This window comes from Haplochromis burtoni, unplaced genomic scaffold (genome assembly GCF_018398535.1).
Source record: "Haplochromis burtoni strain Fernald_Lab_line unplaced genomic scaffold, NCSU_Asbu1 Contig_69, whole genome shotgun sequence".
NCBI lineage: Eukaryota > Metazoa > Chordata > Actinopteri > Cichliformes > Cichlidae > Haplochromis > Haplochromis burtoni.
This window is the reverse complement of record NW_024582430.1, coordinates 1,099,196-1,113,682: the sequence shown is the minus strand read 5'-3', so window position 1 is coordinate 1,113,682 and position 14,487 is coordinate 1,099,196. Positions and strand designations below refer to the sequence as shown.

General features: G+C 48.2%; 2 protein-coding genes across 5 annotated transcripts in view; one reads left to right on the top strand and one right to left on the bottom strand.

Moving 5' to 3' along the window:
* Positions 1–1,337: 1,337 nt before the first annotated feature.
* lmnl3 (lamin L3) lies at positions 1,338–9,363 on the top strand. 3 transcript variants are annotated; one of them, XM_005923983.2, is made up of 12 exons: positions 1,338–1,891; positions 2,862–3,018; positions 3,639–3,764; positions 3,848–4,018; positions 4,087–4,212; positions 4,339–4,559; positions 4,635–4,854; positions 5,701–5,808; positions 5,911–6,027; positions 6,203–6,313; positions 6,405–6,465; positions 9,094–9,363. In XM_005923983.2, exons 1-11 carry the CDS (start codon positions 1,482–1,484, stop codon positions 6,438–6,440), a joined length of 1,803 nt encoding a protein of 600 aa, XP_005924045.1. In that variant the 5' UTR covers positions 1,338–1,481; the 3' UTR covers positions 6,441–6,465; positions 9,094–9,363. The 3 variants fall into 3 exon arrangements, with proteins under 3 accessions (XP_005924045.1, XP_005924046.1, XP_005924047.1); XM_005923984.2 differs by lacking the exon at positions 6,405–6,465; XM_005923985.2 differs by lacking the exons at positions 6,203–6,313; positions 6,405–6,465.
* A 94-nt stretch (positions 9,364–9,457) lies between these two features.
* Positions 9,458–14,487, bottom strand: part of zgc:158785 (uncharacterized protein LOC791214 homolog) — a 7,266-nt gene continuing 2,236 nt past the window's right edge. The window contains exons 2-5 of one of the 2 annotated variants that reach the window (XM_005923982.2): positions 14,232–14,438; positions 12,852–13,047; positions 11,678–11,884; positions 9,458–10,457 (exon numbers count right to left, since the gene is read on the bottom strand). In XM_005923982.2, coding sequence (XP_005924044.1) covers positions 10,299–10,457; positions 11,678–11,884; positions 12,852–13,047; positions 14,232–14,416 — 747 coding nt within the window. In that variant the 5' untranslated portion in view covers positions 14,417–14,438 and the 3' untranslated portion in view covers positions 9,458–10,298. Of the gene's footprint in view, positions 10,458–11,677; positions 11,885–12,851; positions 14,439–14,487 lie in introns of both variants that reach the window. The other variant, XM_042221554.1, reaches the window with a different exon arrangement.

Sequence of the window (14,487 nt, the reverse complement as noted above, 5' to 3'; positions counted from 1 at the left end):
ACGTCATGCACAGTCTCCCTGACTCTCACTTTGTGTGGGTCAGTTATGATGGAGGGGGGGGTCATTCTTTATCAGCGGTCACATGACTCAAACCTAAAGTGTGAACCTTCAGATTTTTATTTGAAGAGCGGAGAAACTCGACTGTTCCTTTAAAAGTGGTCTTGTGATGAGCGACAGCAGCTCTCAGCTTCAGGCAAGTCATCTCTGTCAGCTGATGTCCAGCAGGAACCTCACTTCCGTCAAACTGGACGCAGACGCGCATGAAACACCGGAAGTTGCACATGTACGCCTTCACAGTAAACTCCTGTATCACGTGTTATAGCTTGATTTCAACCAACAAGTTTGAGATCTGTCACATTCATCATATGCACGACTAACAAAAATATCACGAGACGTAACCTGGTCATCTCTGAAGCAATCAGCATAATAATAATAATGGTAAAAAAAAGTCCATATTCATCAGGATCAAACCACCTCCTGAGCTGCAGCCAGCACGAAGCAAGCCGCTGATCAGAAGCTGAGACTGTGGAGCTGTGAAACGCTTTGTAGTGTTTCAGGAAATCTTTATGAATCACGTGGTTACGTGGACAGTGACGTAAAAGAGATTTAAATCCAGTGTGAAATCTTAAGATTTTGCTATTCTTTGAAAACAGGCGTAATAATAGTATTCGTCCTGGTAAGGTGTGAATGCCTCTTTTTCAAGAGTCTCTGTTTCTCCATCCATTTCTTTCTGGACTCATTTTGTCGAGGACACTGACTGGAAAAAGGTTTTGGTCTTTGCCACAAAAATTCCTCCTTACTAACAAAGTGAAGGAGATTTCATTTAAAATATAAGAGCTGCATAGATACATTAAGCTCCCACAGACCTGCCGCATTTATTTTGGTCTTGTGCCTTTACTCAGGTTTTATGGAACGATGTCGCTACTTTCATCTCTGACAGAAACAAACTAAATTTGTACTTTTTTAACCTAACGTGTTATTTGGTTATACTGACTTTAGTGAGAAAGACTCTAATGCTTTTCAGCTCATTAATCAAACACCACATCCATAATCTATGTGACTACAATTTGTTCCTCTCACAACAAAAGCTTTAAAAACCATTAATATTTGTAATATTTTAATGTGTTTTTGTAATTATTCAGTCACTGTATCCCTCGCTTTTTCCCATTTTAATCTGTATTTCTATCCTGTTTGTTTAATTATTCATGCTGTTCCACTGCATTGTAATTTTGCACTACGTGCATTATGCCTGTTGTTAAAGTTTCTGATGAAATAAAGTTGGGGAAAAAAAATCTCACGACTTTGTTGCTGGTTTTATTTTGAAAGGTCAGCCGGATGTGCCCTGCGCGGTTCGGTCGCGCGCTCGTGCCGTTGTCAGCTCGTCAGGAATGATTGCGTGCAGGTGAGGCCGGCTGTGCTACTAAAGCCGTCCCGAGGACCGTCCCCGGCTCTGTGAAGCTGTCACCGCGAGCACCGCCGTCATGGCCTCGCCCATCTGTACCCCCGCGGCCACCTCCACCCCGGCGGCCGCCTCCTCCTCCAGTGGCCGATCCAGCCGCTCCGCCGGCCGGCGAAGCGGCGCGGCGGCCGGCCTGTCCGCCTCCAGTACCAGTCCGTCCCGCCTGTCCCGGCTGCAGGAGAAGGACGAGCTCCGGGGCCTCAACGACCGCCTCGCCAACTACATCCAGCGGGTGCAGGAGCTGGAGAGTGAGCGCTCCTACATGCTGCTGAAGCTGGAGGAGAAGGAGGAGGCCAGGAGCAGCGTGCGGAGGCTGTACGAGGAGGAGCTGGCCGACGTCAGGAAGTCCCTGGACGGCCTTGCCCAGGAGAGGGCCCAGCTGCAGATCGACTACGGGAATCTGTGCGAGGAGCACAGGACGCTCCAGGCGAGGTAGGAGCGCACACCGTTACACCAGACTGCAGTCAGAAAGTGTCTGATTTAGAGCATGGTTTCCGCCCCGCTTTATAAAACTTTATAGGAGTTGATGGATGCTGATTATTGATCCTTCATAAACGTGTTTGTCTCATCACGGAGATTAAATCTTTCCTCAGTCTGGTTGTAAGAACTTTGCCCGCTGTTATAATAATACATTTTATTTATATGTGCCTTTAAAGACCCTCAAGGTCACCTTACATTAGTACAACAAAATAAAAACATAAACACATAAACAAGGTAGAGCTAGACTAAGACGGAGTCGTGATGAAGGGTCTGCAGTTCTGAACAGATGGAAGTACAGAGGGAGTTTGTAGTCCGGAGATCTGGTGGAAGTGCATCCCAAAAGTGTAGGCGCAGAACGACCAAAGAGTCCCAGGGTAGACATGCGAGCAGGTGGAAAGCTGCAGAAGAACAGAGCACGTGTGGAGAAGATCAATCTGGAGGAGCGAGGTTATGAAGCGCTTTGGATGTAAGAAGCAGGATCTTGAACTTGACACGGAGGTGAACTGGAAGCCGATGGAGACACAGGTCAGTGTGTGCAGCAGTGTTCGCCCTGCAGACCTCCACAGGGCAGCAGATGAGCAGCCCTGGTGTGACTCGAGTGCTTGGAGTCCAGTTAAAGCCACTCTTACATGTTACAGCTGTAAAGGCTCTAAAGTAAGCAAACAGCAGATGAGCAGGTGCGGCTCAGTTTCATTAAACATCCTGGTGATATGAAGTCGGGCTAATTTCAGCAACGTGGTAAACGTGGACTGTGAGTGTCTGTGGATCTGAGTCTGTGCATTTGAAACTCCAAAGTGTGAGCGCCGGCCTGACTGAGTGACTCCTGTGATGGTTTGTTTTAATGTGTTTAACAGACTTCTGCTGGGGGAGGGCAGCAGCTGGTATCACATGACCGATAACGTTGTGCTCGCGTCTCTTTCAGGCACCAGAAGAAGGAGGGCGATCTGACCAACGCGCTGGCCCAGTTGAGGAGAGCTGAGGAGACTCTGAGCTTGAAGGACGCCGAGTTCACCAAACTGCAGTCGGAGAAACGCAGACTCAACGGCGACCTCGCCGACCTGCAGAGCCAGCTCGAACAAGTAAGAAGGGCAGCCGCCGTTAAACTGTGCAGCGTGCGTGGAACGCCCCAACCAGTTATCCTCATCGGAGACGTCGTGTCTCACCTGCGGCGAGGGACAGGAAAACGAGCCTGCGCCGTTCGGTCTGACGGGATGTGAGGAAATCCTGGCTTGGCTTGAAAAAGAATCGGAAACATGAATGGTTGCACGTTAGCTTCAGCCCACCAATCAGGCTTCATCTGTTTCAGCGCTCGTATAATTTCACTTACTGTTGAATCTGTAACTGGGCTGATTGAGCGTCACCTGCCCCGCAGCAGGTTGGCTTCACAGCACGAGTTACCATGGCGATGTGCGCAGGTAAGAAGTGAAATCGGGCAGGCTTCGGCTGTCTGTCCGCGCTGCCGTTTGTGGTGGTCGCACGGCTCTGAGCCCATCGGGGGCTGAAGTGATGTGAAGACGGCTGAACTTCTGAATAAATTCAGTGACGTTAAAGTGCATTCCTGCAACCGGTGTCTGAAAATTAGGAAATTAGTCCCAAACCTCATGGTTTGTCACTAATCGGATATTTGAAAATCCTAATAGTCCAACGTTAGGTGCAGTCAGTCCCTCAGCTCTGACGTTCGTCTTATTTGTGTCACCAGCTGGAGGCTCTGCTGGCAGAAACCAAGAACCAGCTGAGCTCTGAGATGCTGCGGCGAGTCGAAACGGAGAACCAGGTGCAAACGCTGAAAGAGGAGCTCGAACTGCACAAGAACATCAGTGAGCAGGTAACTCGGGCTGCTGCCAGTTTCTACATTTTCAGGTTGGCGCATCTTCACGTCACAGTTTCACCTCTTTGTTTTTGAAATAGGAGATCCTGGAGATCCGAAGCAGACACGAAAGCCGCCTGGTGGAGGTGGATTCAGGGCGGAGGAGGGAGTTCGAAGGCAAACTGGCTGAGGCGATGCAGCAGCTGCGGCAGGACAGCGAGTCGCAGCTTCAGCAGTACAAAGAAGAGATCGACCGGGTTTTCGGCTCAAAGGTTAGAGCTGCTCACAGATTGTTTTCTGATATTAAAAAATGTGTTTCACGCTGCTTTGTGCCCGACAGCTACACAACGCCCAGCAGGATGCGCTGGAGAAGAACGACGTGGCTTCGGCCACAAAAGACGAGCTGGACGCCACGAAGGTCCGAGTGGAGACCCTCAGCTCGCAGCTGCAGCAGTGCAGAAAAGAAGTGAGTTGGGGGAGGTCTGTGCGCGTCAGTGCAGCTTCCAAGTTTCCTGCAGTTTCTGCACCAAAATGAGAAAAAGCCTCTGATGTGGAGGGAAACGCTCTTCATGTTCCCCCCTCTCTCTGTCAGAAAATCTCTCTGGAGAACCGCTTCCAGGACCTGGAGAGGACTCTGGACAAGGAGCGGGAAGTCTGGCACCACAAACTGAGTCAGAAGGAGCAGGAGCTGCTCAACATGAGAACCCAGATGTTCAGTCAGCTGGAGGACTACGAGCACCTGATGGATGTAAAGGTAGCTCTGGACGTGGAGATCAGTGCCTACAGGAAGATGCTGGAGGTGGAGGAGCAGAGGTATGGCTGCGTGTGAGTGGAGGAGTCCTGGGTCTCAGGTGCTTTTGCTCCATGGTTGTTTCTGTTTCCTGTCAGGTTTAAGCTGTCGCCCAGCCCCTCGCAGCGGACATCCATACCTCGAACGCACGAGCACAGCGGCCGAAAGCCCAGAGGGAAGAAACGGAAATACGAAGGCGAGTCGGGGAGCTCGCCCGCCTACAAAATGTCCAGTCGTTCGATGGAGCGCGGCGCCGTGAGTGTAGAAGAGATTGACGTGGACGGAAAATATGTTCGACTGAAGAACAACTCAGAGAAAGTAAGTCTGTACGGGTTGTAAAGCCTCGGGTCGAGCTGGAGGATGTTTGACAGCTTGGTATTGGATGCAGAACATGCATTAATAGTCACATGATTTCATTAAAAGCAGCACAAACACGCCCAGAGGTCCAGTTCAGTTTCTGCAGAGGTGAAGCCTAGCAGACAGCTTGCAGCTACAGCTGTCACTGTTCGCCTGTCAGTCAAGTAGGCCACGCCCCTAATAAGGCAAACTGTAATATTGCTATTTAGAAATAAAATATTCTCCGCATACAGATGTTAGGACAGGGGGAATGTAGCAGCTTGTGTATCAGGCTGTAAACATGTTTAACACCTGTGACGGAGTCGCTGCTCCCTCTGCTGGATGTTGGAGGAACTGCAGGTTTTGCTGCTTCTGCCTTGGCTGCATGTTTTCATGCCTGTGGGTTTAATTGTGTAGGGATGCACGACCAGCTTGGGTCAGTGTGGTGTGGAGCGGTCTGCTTCCGATGACCTCCTGCACACTGCTGTTAACGATTTTGTGTAACATTCATTACTGGGAGGAAAAACTGTTACATGAACTACAACAATGTCAATATGACACAGAGCCAGCAACCTGCCCGGGTTCTTCATGCGCTCCATCACTCACTGACCCGTTCAGCACTGCAGTAATTCATCTGTAATTACATTTAATAATGTATATTGATCTCAGGACATTAAGCTAGCTGGTGTTAGAGCAGCCTTCATGTAAAATATGTGCAAACAATTTTTTAAATCTCTACAGGGTCACGATGGCGTGCTCTGCAGTTTGAGAAAACCCATTTTAGGGTCGAGATGATGACTTTTTAATTTGTTTCTCATTTGTTTCCAGGAGCAGTCTCTGGGTGGATGGGTGGTCCGGCGGGTTTACCCCGGCGCTGGAGACATCACCTTTCACATTCCCTCCTCCTGCGTCCTGGCTGGTGGGCAGACACTCACTGTGAGTCCTTTAACACTGTAGGAAGACTTATTGACCGCCACTGGTAATCACTGTAAACACAATGAAAGTGTGTGTGCGTGTTCGTGTGCGTTTACCTGTCAGATCTGGGCAGCAGGCGCTGAGGTGGAGGTGGAGCCCAGTGACCTGGTTCTGCAGGGCCACAAGAGCTGGGGGGTCATCACTGATATCAGGGTGATCCTCCTGAACTCCAACCACGAGGTAGAGGAAATAAACCACACCTCCCAGAATGCACCTGTACAATAAAGCTGAAAGTAATGCTTTGTAACATGAACACTTTATTTAACTCTGAAACTTTTAGGTGATGATTTTGAAGTGTGGCACCTTCCACAGCTGTACAGGATATGTTTGTATTACTGCGATTTGATTTAAACAGGAAGTGGCCGAGCGCAGGCTCTGCATGCTGGGTGGGGGTGAAGACGACACTGGGCTGGAGTTTGATGAGGAGTTTGTCACGGGGAGTGAAATGCAGCGCTTCCAGAGACAGGTAACCTCAGGGGGAAATGTTAAAGCAGAAAAGGACCAAGTGCAGGACCTCAGACCTCATGTCTGCTTTTGTTTTCCCGCCTGCGCTGCAGCCAAAGCGAAAAAAGAAGTGTTGTTCGGTGTCGTGAGTGCGGTCCACGCTCGGCCTGGACGGTAGGTGGGGGGTAAAGTAGCTTCAGCTTTTCCGCTCGCCTCGCCTGCTCCCATAACCAGATGCATGGCTTGTTTCACTCATCCATCACGCAGCCCAGTTACTCTGCTGTTGAAAGCGCAGCTCACTCGTCAAGTAAACTCAAAGTGTAGTTTGAGCAAGCTGGAGGCCGTCAGTTTGTTTCAGGAGAGAATTAACGCCTTCAAATCTGAGGCCATGGTGCTCTGCAGAGACGGGGTGGAGCGCCCACTCCAGGCAGGGAAAGACTGACACAGCTGTGTGCAGTGACTGCAGAGATGTGGATGCTGTCCTGGTCTCTGTGGAAGAGAGTGGAGCATCGTCTGAAGGATGTCTGGGCGCATCCTTAGAGATGCTGAGGACTCAGAGTAGAGCTACAGTCTGCACGTCCACGAGGACCTGCAGTACCTCCAGAAAGCATCACTGTGCTTCACTGCACACCGCTCCAGTTATGCCACATTCTGTCGTGTTGCATCATTATTAATGGATTAAATTCATTTTTCACCTCAATTCTACAGGCAGCACCACATTATGGCGAAGTGATAAAAGCAAATGTATTAAAAAAAATTTAAACTCATGAGATTAAGAGTGAATGTATTCCATCTTGGAAAAAGGCCGTGAGAACTTTCTGGATGCTCTGTAAAAGCGAACAGAAAGAGAAGCGACCCGCTCCAAGCACAAACGCATCGGCATCTGAAAACTTTGCATCTGAGAAGCCCGTGCTGCTGCTGCTCCACCCCAGCACCCACCTGTTGCACTCCTATTAACTAATCACTGTTTTGCCGCACGAGCTCTGTCTTCTGTAGCTCTCAGCCTCGTATGCTGTATAACAAGTAGGGCCTGATCACATGACCTCCGGGGGACACGGGGCTGAAGATATTCAGTAATGTCAGCAGGTGCTTGTCCATGAAGTCCTCTAAAGTCAGAATCTTGAACTGGACTCAACGGGGAGCCAAGGCAGCTGTGTCAGCAACACTGCTTAAACATGTAAACAATGAATTACAGCAATCAAATGTGATGAAATGAATGACCGTCTCCAGTTCAGTGCGAGATACAATAGGACTTAATTTGGCAACGTTTAAGTGATAAAAGCAGGACCGAGCCAGAGATTTAACATGAAGATCCAAAGTGAGAGCGGGTCAAAGGTTACCCCGAGGTTCCTGAGACGATTTAACAAATGTTGAAAGGGGAGCAAATCTGTCAGGAGCACCTACAAGGACTCCAGTCCTTCCTTCATGAAGGAAAGACTGGAGTCAGAGGAAGTTGTCAGCCATCCAACCTTTGATGGAGTTTAAGCACTAATTCAGGATGTGCAGCTTAGAAACATCTCGGGGCTTAACAGAAATGTGGAACTGAATATCATCTGCATAGCAGTGATGGCAAATGTTCTTAAAGTAGCTCAAAACAGGAAGTAGATCTATTAGAAACCATAAGGGGCCCAGTACAGAACCCTGTGGCACACGATGGCTGAGAGAAGTGGAGGATGACCTGTACTTACAAACCACCGCAGATGAGCATCGTTCAGACCGTCCAAGGCAGATCCAGATACGCCGACCCAATATTTCAGCCTATCGAGCAGCATGTGGCGATCAACCGTATCAAATACCAACATGAGGTCCAACACTAGCAGAATAAAACCTTTTCATGCAAAATGATGCAGGAAATGTCACTGCAGACTCTGCGACGAGCCGTTTCAGTAGAATGAGCTCTACGAAAGTCCGACTGAAACATGACACGAACGCTGTTTGTCTGAAACTGCTGTGAGCTGCTTGGCCTCGAGCTTTTCTTGGTGATAAACACCAACTTTGAGATCCGTCTGTAACTGCTAAGAAGAGTCGAACTTGGGTTTTTTAAGCAGGAGTTTACCAGACGCAGTGCTGATTATGGCGAGCACACAGGGACCAATAGACTGGAAGACATCTTTGAATAAAGATGCAGGTAAACTGTCGAGTGAACGGGACCTCTCTAATTTTACCAGATCGGGTGAAAAACTTTGTAAAATACCAGACTGAGCTGGAGCAGGAAGTGACAGTGAGGAGGTGGAGCAGCAGTAATAATATGGTGCCAAATAACACCTTAGATTACCTCTGCTCTTTGGACCAGGCCCTCGCATCTCTAATTACATCATTAAAAGAAACTAAAAGATCTTTTAAGTAAACGAGAGGAACATTTAAACGAGTTTTCCTCCACGAGCGCTCGGCTTTAAAACAATCACGTTTTAAACAGCAGGCGGGCAGGTTTCACCTAAAATGGAAAGGCGACGATTATTAAAAAGATCGGTGAGACCAACAGCGTCATGAGGGGATAAATATAAATGACCAGCATCAGTTTCTCAGCTGTGGAGGAATTTAAGATGCGAGCGCTGACCGTCCGGCGAAAATGAAACTCCAAACACAAACGTGTCCAGTAGCGCACGCGGCCTCCTGCTGTGGTACAGTGAGCAGGATTAGCCCCGCCCTGCACATCACGCCCTCAGGTTTGTTTGGCTTTGAAGGTTCAGCCTGTAATGCTCATTAATCTGGACATCCAGAGGTTTCCACCCCGCCCTCTGCTTCCTTTCTACTAACCAGACCTTTATTATGACGATAACGCTGCTGCTCTGTCCCCCTCAGGATTTCTCGAAGGAGACCACTTGTGCTGTGATGTGACGCCTGCTCTCTGCCACCGACCTCGACGGCGGTCTGAAAAACCCTGGAGCAGCTCGGGCCTCAGACTGCTGCTTTCTGGCTCCAGTAGTTTTATTTACAGTAGGACGGTGAGATGATCTCACCTGCCTTACAGCAACAGTGTCCCTCACGTTTCGTCGCTCTCGCTTCACAACAGGAGCTTGATTTTAATTTTTGTTGAAGTGTACTAAATAAAGCTAAAAGTTTCTAAACAAATACAACTTGTGCTTCTTTCCAGCAGCATGCAGAGATGCTGCAGGGGAACCACACCCTAAAGTGCTGGGTTATTTTCATAGCTCAGCTTCTGGGTGAAAGCTGCAGGTTGGGTGGGTAGACTGGCGTGGTTGTCATGGTAACGAAACATTTCTCCCACTGGAGACGTCCAGATGAACAGAATCCACCTTTTGGGATTTACCTGGATGATGGAGCACCGAGACACGGAAACTGTAGTTTTCTCTTTTCTCAGTAACTCTGAAAGCTGCGCTGCTGGTCCAGCTGCTCCTCTGTGGAATCACCTGCGTTTCAGTCAGGATGCATCCATTCAGCACATCTCGAGCAAAGCAGGCCGCTTTCACAGACCAATAGTTATCGAGCACAGACGTAACAGGCGGAGGATGTTTTGAAGCCTCCAGCTGAGGATTTGATGTCATCGTAATCAAATCAAATCACTTTTATTGTCACATCACATGTGCAGGTACATTGGTACAGCACATGTGAGTGAATCAATGAGCGTAATCCTCTCAGAATGACAAACATTTACAAAATGAACTTATTGTTTTATTATATGTGACCTGAAATGAGTACCTGAGTCCATAAACTGACCACGAGCCACAGGTATCGCCCCCTGGTGGTCATTAGAAGATCTAAGTTGGGAATCTGTGGGACTGAATTTACATCCTTAGCGTTTACTACCACCTGTTTAACAATGAAGATGTGGACGCTATACCAAGGCTAGCCTCTGTAGTTCTTTGGGGGCGTTTAACTACAAAGCAGTTTGGATCTGCTCCAGTGCGCCCCCATGCCATTACCACCAACACCAAAACACAGGATAATAAAAGTACAGAGGAAAATAAAAGGAGTCATTGAGTCTTTTGTGATTTAAAAGTTCATGGGGTCGTGAGCTCCGTCCTTTGAGCTGAGCAGACTTCCACCTACACCATCGTTTCCTTGTTGATGGCTTTGCTGAGGAAGTTTATGGGCGCCACCTGCTGGTTAGGAGGTGTTTGCGCTGACATAGGAACCCACAGTCGAACTCTCTGGTCAGTCTTCTTCCAGGTTTTGAAGAGATGCACATGGTAGCGCACAGAAACCTGGCAAAAACCAAACCAGCAGAAGACAATTTAAACATGAAACAAAATCACAAAGCGCACTATGCTTTCCACGACTGCACCAAAGCGTGAAACACTGACATTAAAACCAACATCTTTCACTCCAGGTTGTTAATCAACCAAAGACGCAGACAGAGCTTTGGTCCATGCAGCCAGTAAAACTCAAACACAAGTTTTCTTTGTTATCGATCGTCCGCCTGACTCCGAGTTTGTCTGATTTAGTCCTCAGCTCAAACAAAATAATCATTGTGGGTGATTTTAACATCCATGTAGATACTAAACAGCTGACAGCCTGAACACAGCATTTAATGTTATTAGGCTCAATTAGCCTCTTAAAGACATAAAGACCTGGATGGCCGCTAACTTTCTGCTTCTTAATTCAGATCAAACTGAGGTTATTGTAATCGGCCCTGAAAAGCTTAGAAATATGGTATCTAACCAGATTCTTACTCTGGATGGCATTACCTTGGCCTCCAGTAACACTGTGAGGAACCTTGGAGTCATTTTTGACCAGGACATGTCCTTCAACGCACATATTAAACAAATATGTAAGACTGCTTTCTTCCATTTGTGCAACATCTCTAAAGTTAGAAATATCCTGTCTCAGAGTGACGCTGAAAAACTAGTTCATGCATTTATTACTTCCAGGCTGGACGACTGTAATTCATTATTATCAGGAAGTCCTAAAAACTCCCTGAAAAGCCTTCAGCTGATCCAAAATGCTGCAGCAAGAGTCCTGACAGGGACTAGAAAGAGAGCAGATTTCTCCCCACCCATGCAGCCTGAGTGGAGTTCAGTACCACCTGAATCTGCCTTGAAATAGTGATTTCAAATATGTTTTAGAATTTATATATTTGCATTATTATAAACTGTAGTTCTGTGGATTCTTACATTTCTGAATCCATATCCGTACTCTTGAACCCTTTGAGACAGCTGTTCCTAATGTTTAGGGGCCCTGAGAAACAAAAGGCTTGAAAAGCAGCTGGCTGGGCCTTCTTTAACCTTTGCTCTCATGAGTATTTCTGCTGTAGGAGTCCATGGGGACGACTCACGTTTGGAGCCATGAGCAGACGTTGAGTATTTGCGTCACTTTTTAGTTTTAGAAGTTGCTACTTAGTAACTGCAAGTGTCCCCGTGCAGGACTGAAGTCTTCCACAGTAATCTTCTACATTCGAGTTAGTAAAATAAGACTCTAAACTCACCACAGTCCAGAACACATAGATGATGATGAGAGCCAGAGTGAGCACCAGGAGTCCCAGGGCCTCCATCCCATTGGTGTAGTAGAGCTCCATGGCTCCTTGAACGCACAGCCAGCCCGACAGAGACGCGAGCGGCGTGATGAACAGGAAGCAGGCCGCATCGCTGCACAGCGTCCTCCTCTGCTGCTGCATGGCTGGAGAGCACCACCACTGATGGAGAGAAAGAGGAGGCAGGAAGAGGATTAGCCTCATGTTTTCCATGAAATAGTAAAATGTCTGTGATATGTTTTCATGTTCCGACTGTTACTGCGTCCCTTATATCAGCAGGACACGGAGTTAAGACCAACGTAAGACAGGAAAACTCCTCCAGGAACCGTTTAGTGATCCTGCATTTACTAAGTGAAACTGGTGACATCAAACGAATACATTAAACTAATGTTTTATTTATTCACGGTGTGATAATTCAGGAGACTTTGTAGCTGCAAACCCAGTTCAGCTTTTACTTGGAGCTGCATCGAAGCAGAATAAACGTGTGTGTGTTTGCTGTGTGGATTCGATTCGTACATCGCTAACAGGAAGTGCTGCACCTTTCCTCCCCTGCGTGCGTGGAGCATCGCCTGAGCAGGCCTGTGTTCAGTGTGTAGCTTAGCCTGGCACAGCACACGGTGCTTAATCAGCAGATTACCAGCCAAGAATGCACCTACAGAGAGCACCGAGGCCACTCTCCTGTCCTCTGCAGCAAAGAAGCACCGGCTAATCTGCCTCGCAGGCTAAGTGGCTTTATGGACAGCGAGCTGACGGCAACAGGTTCTCCAACGTGAAGCCACCAACTCCTCCCACTGAGTCTGACATGCCACCATTCAGGAAAAAGAGCCAGCCTTCACTCTTTGCTCTGTCTGCTCTGCAGCAGAAGCCGGCGAATCCTTCTTTTTTAACTTCAATCAGCCTCATTCATCTGCCTCATCTCACAAAGATGTTTCTCTGCAGGCTGAGCGTGACACGAGGAGAGGACACTACAAAAGATGACAAATATATTCTCATGTTCAGCTCACGAAGCCACTTGGTTTCATTAATCCAGGGTTGAGACATTAGAGAAGTGTGGCTGTCTCGGTCACAAGTCTGCCGCTGAAACCCTCTGTGAGTCGAGTCCTGAGCATCAGTGTGGTGATGGGCCTACCTCAGTCAGAGGCTTTGGCACACGCTCCAGCACAAACTGGTGATGGCAGAGCTCGCAGTGGCCGCTGTCGGAGGCGGTGAGCCACTGTTCCAGGCAGCTCCGGTGCACCGAAGCCAGGCTGCCGGAGCACTCGCAGGGGGACAGCAGCTCTCCTGACGCCCGGCCTTCGTGGCAGATCCTGCAAAACTGCTCCTCACTGCACAGAGCGACACACGAACAGAGACGACAGGAAGTCTGCAAAGGCAGTTTTCTACTTTGACATTCAGAAGGTAAAAACTTTGCATAAATGAAAGGAAAGGATTCATCCTGCCTTGTAGATTTACTCACAGGAAAGAAAAATATTAAACACAATATTTTTCTTCTGTCTTCAAATGTATAATGAAAATATATCATGACCTCTTTCATGGTGTTTTTTAATATGTGTCATCTCACTGTGATGTTACTGGATCTGAGTGGAAACGACACCATGCAGGATTCAGGGTGAAGCATTTGTTTGACTGAAGACTGGAGACTCTGAGGAAAGTCATCGAGGTCATAGCTTCTCGTCACTAACCAAGAACCCTTCAGAAACGCAGCCTCTGTGAGTACTGCTGTTAACCATGTCCATTCTTTTATATCCACAGTGTACTCCTCTCCTATTGGCTGCGAGTAGCTGGATGATTCACAAACGTACACCCTGAACGTCCACCGTTATCAGACCTGTCCAGCGGAGCGCGTTTGGGAAGTGGTGAAATGCATCACCAGCATATCTGCAAGGTGCATCCAAGCGGCAACATAAAGGGCCTAAAATTATAGTTTAGAAACTGCAGTTCCGCTAACGTCCAGCAGAGGCAGCAGTGAGTCAGGCCCCATAGACTTCCATGTTAAAACTTTACAGCAGAAATCAACATGTTTACAGCCTGATACGCAAACTGTCTGTGGATCCTCCTTCATAACACCTGTACAGGGGAGGCTGTTTCTATCACTCACCTGTTTAAATGGTTTTAAGCCTTAAAGTTTGCATTATTAGGGGCGTGGCCTCTTTGACTGACAGGTGGCTGTAGCTACTAGCTGTCTGCTAGCTTCACCTGGACCATGTTTGTGCTGTTGGAGCCTTTTAACGACGTCATGTGACCAATAATATGACTGCTGTGAGGTCACTGCACTAACAGCCCGTCTGGCTCCAGTTCTGGTAAAATTCGAGGATTGTGATTGGACTAAGCACTAATTGGCAGGTACCCGTCTCTGTGCGATGCTCCCATAAAACCCATTTAAACTGGGTTGGTGGTTCAGGCTGTAATTTCGTGTCCAGGAAAGGCTTCGTCACTCTGGGTGATTTCAAACGTTGATAGCGTTACAGAGGTGATGAACTTTCAGCCTCTGTGCTTCTGCTCCGGTTACCTGTCTGTGATGGATGCACACTCCGCAGTGGGCGTGTCTCCGTGATAGCACATCACTTCCTGGCTGCTGCTGTGGAGCTCTTCATCCAGCGCAGGCTCAGGGATGAACTTGACCTCCTCCACAGGACTGGACCCCCACCGGCCCACCGGATCCTCCACAGTCATATCTGCAGTACGAGGGGCCATTCACTCCACGTCCACGTCACATCTGCCACACACACACACACACACACACACACACACACACACACACACAC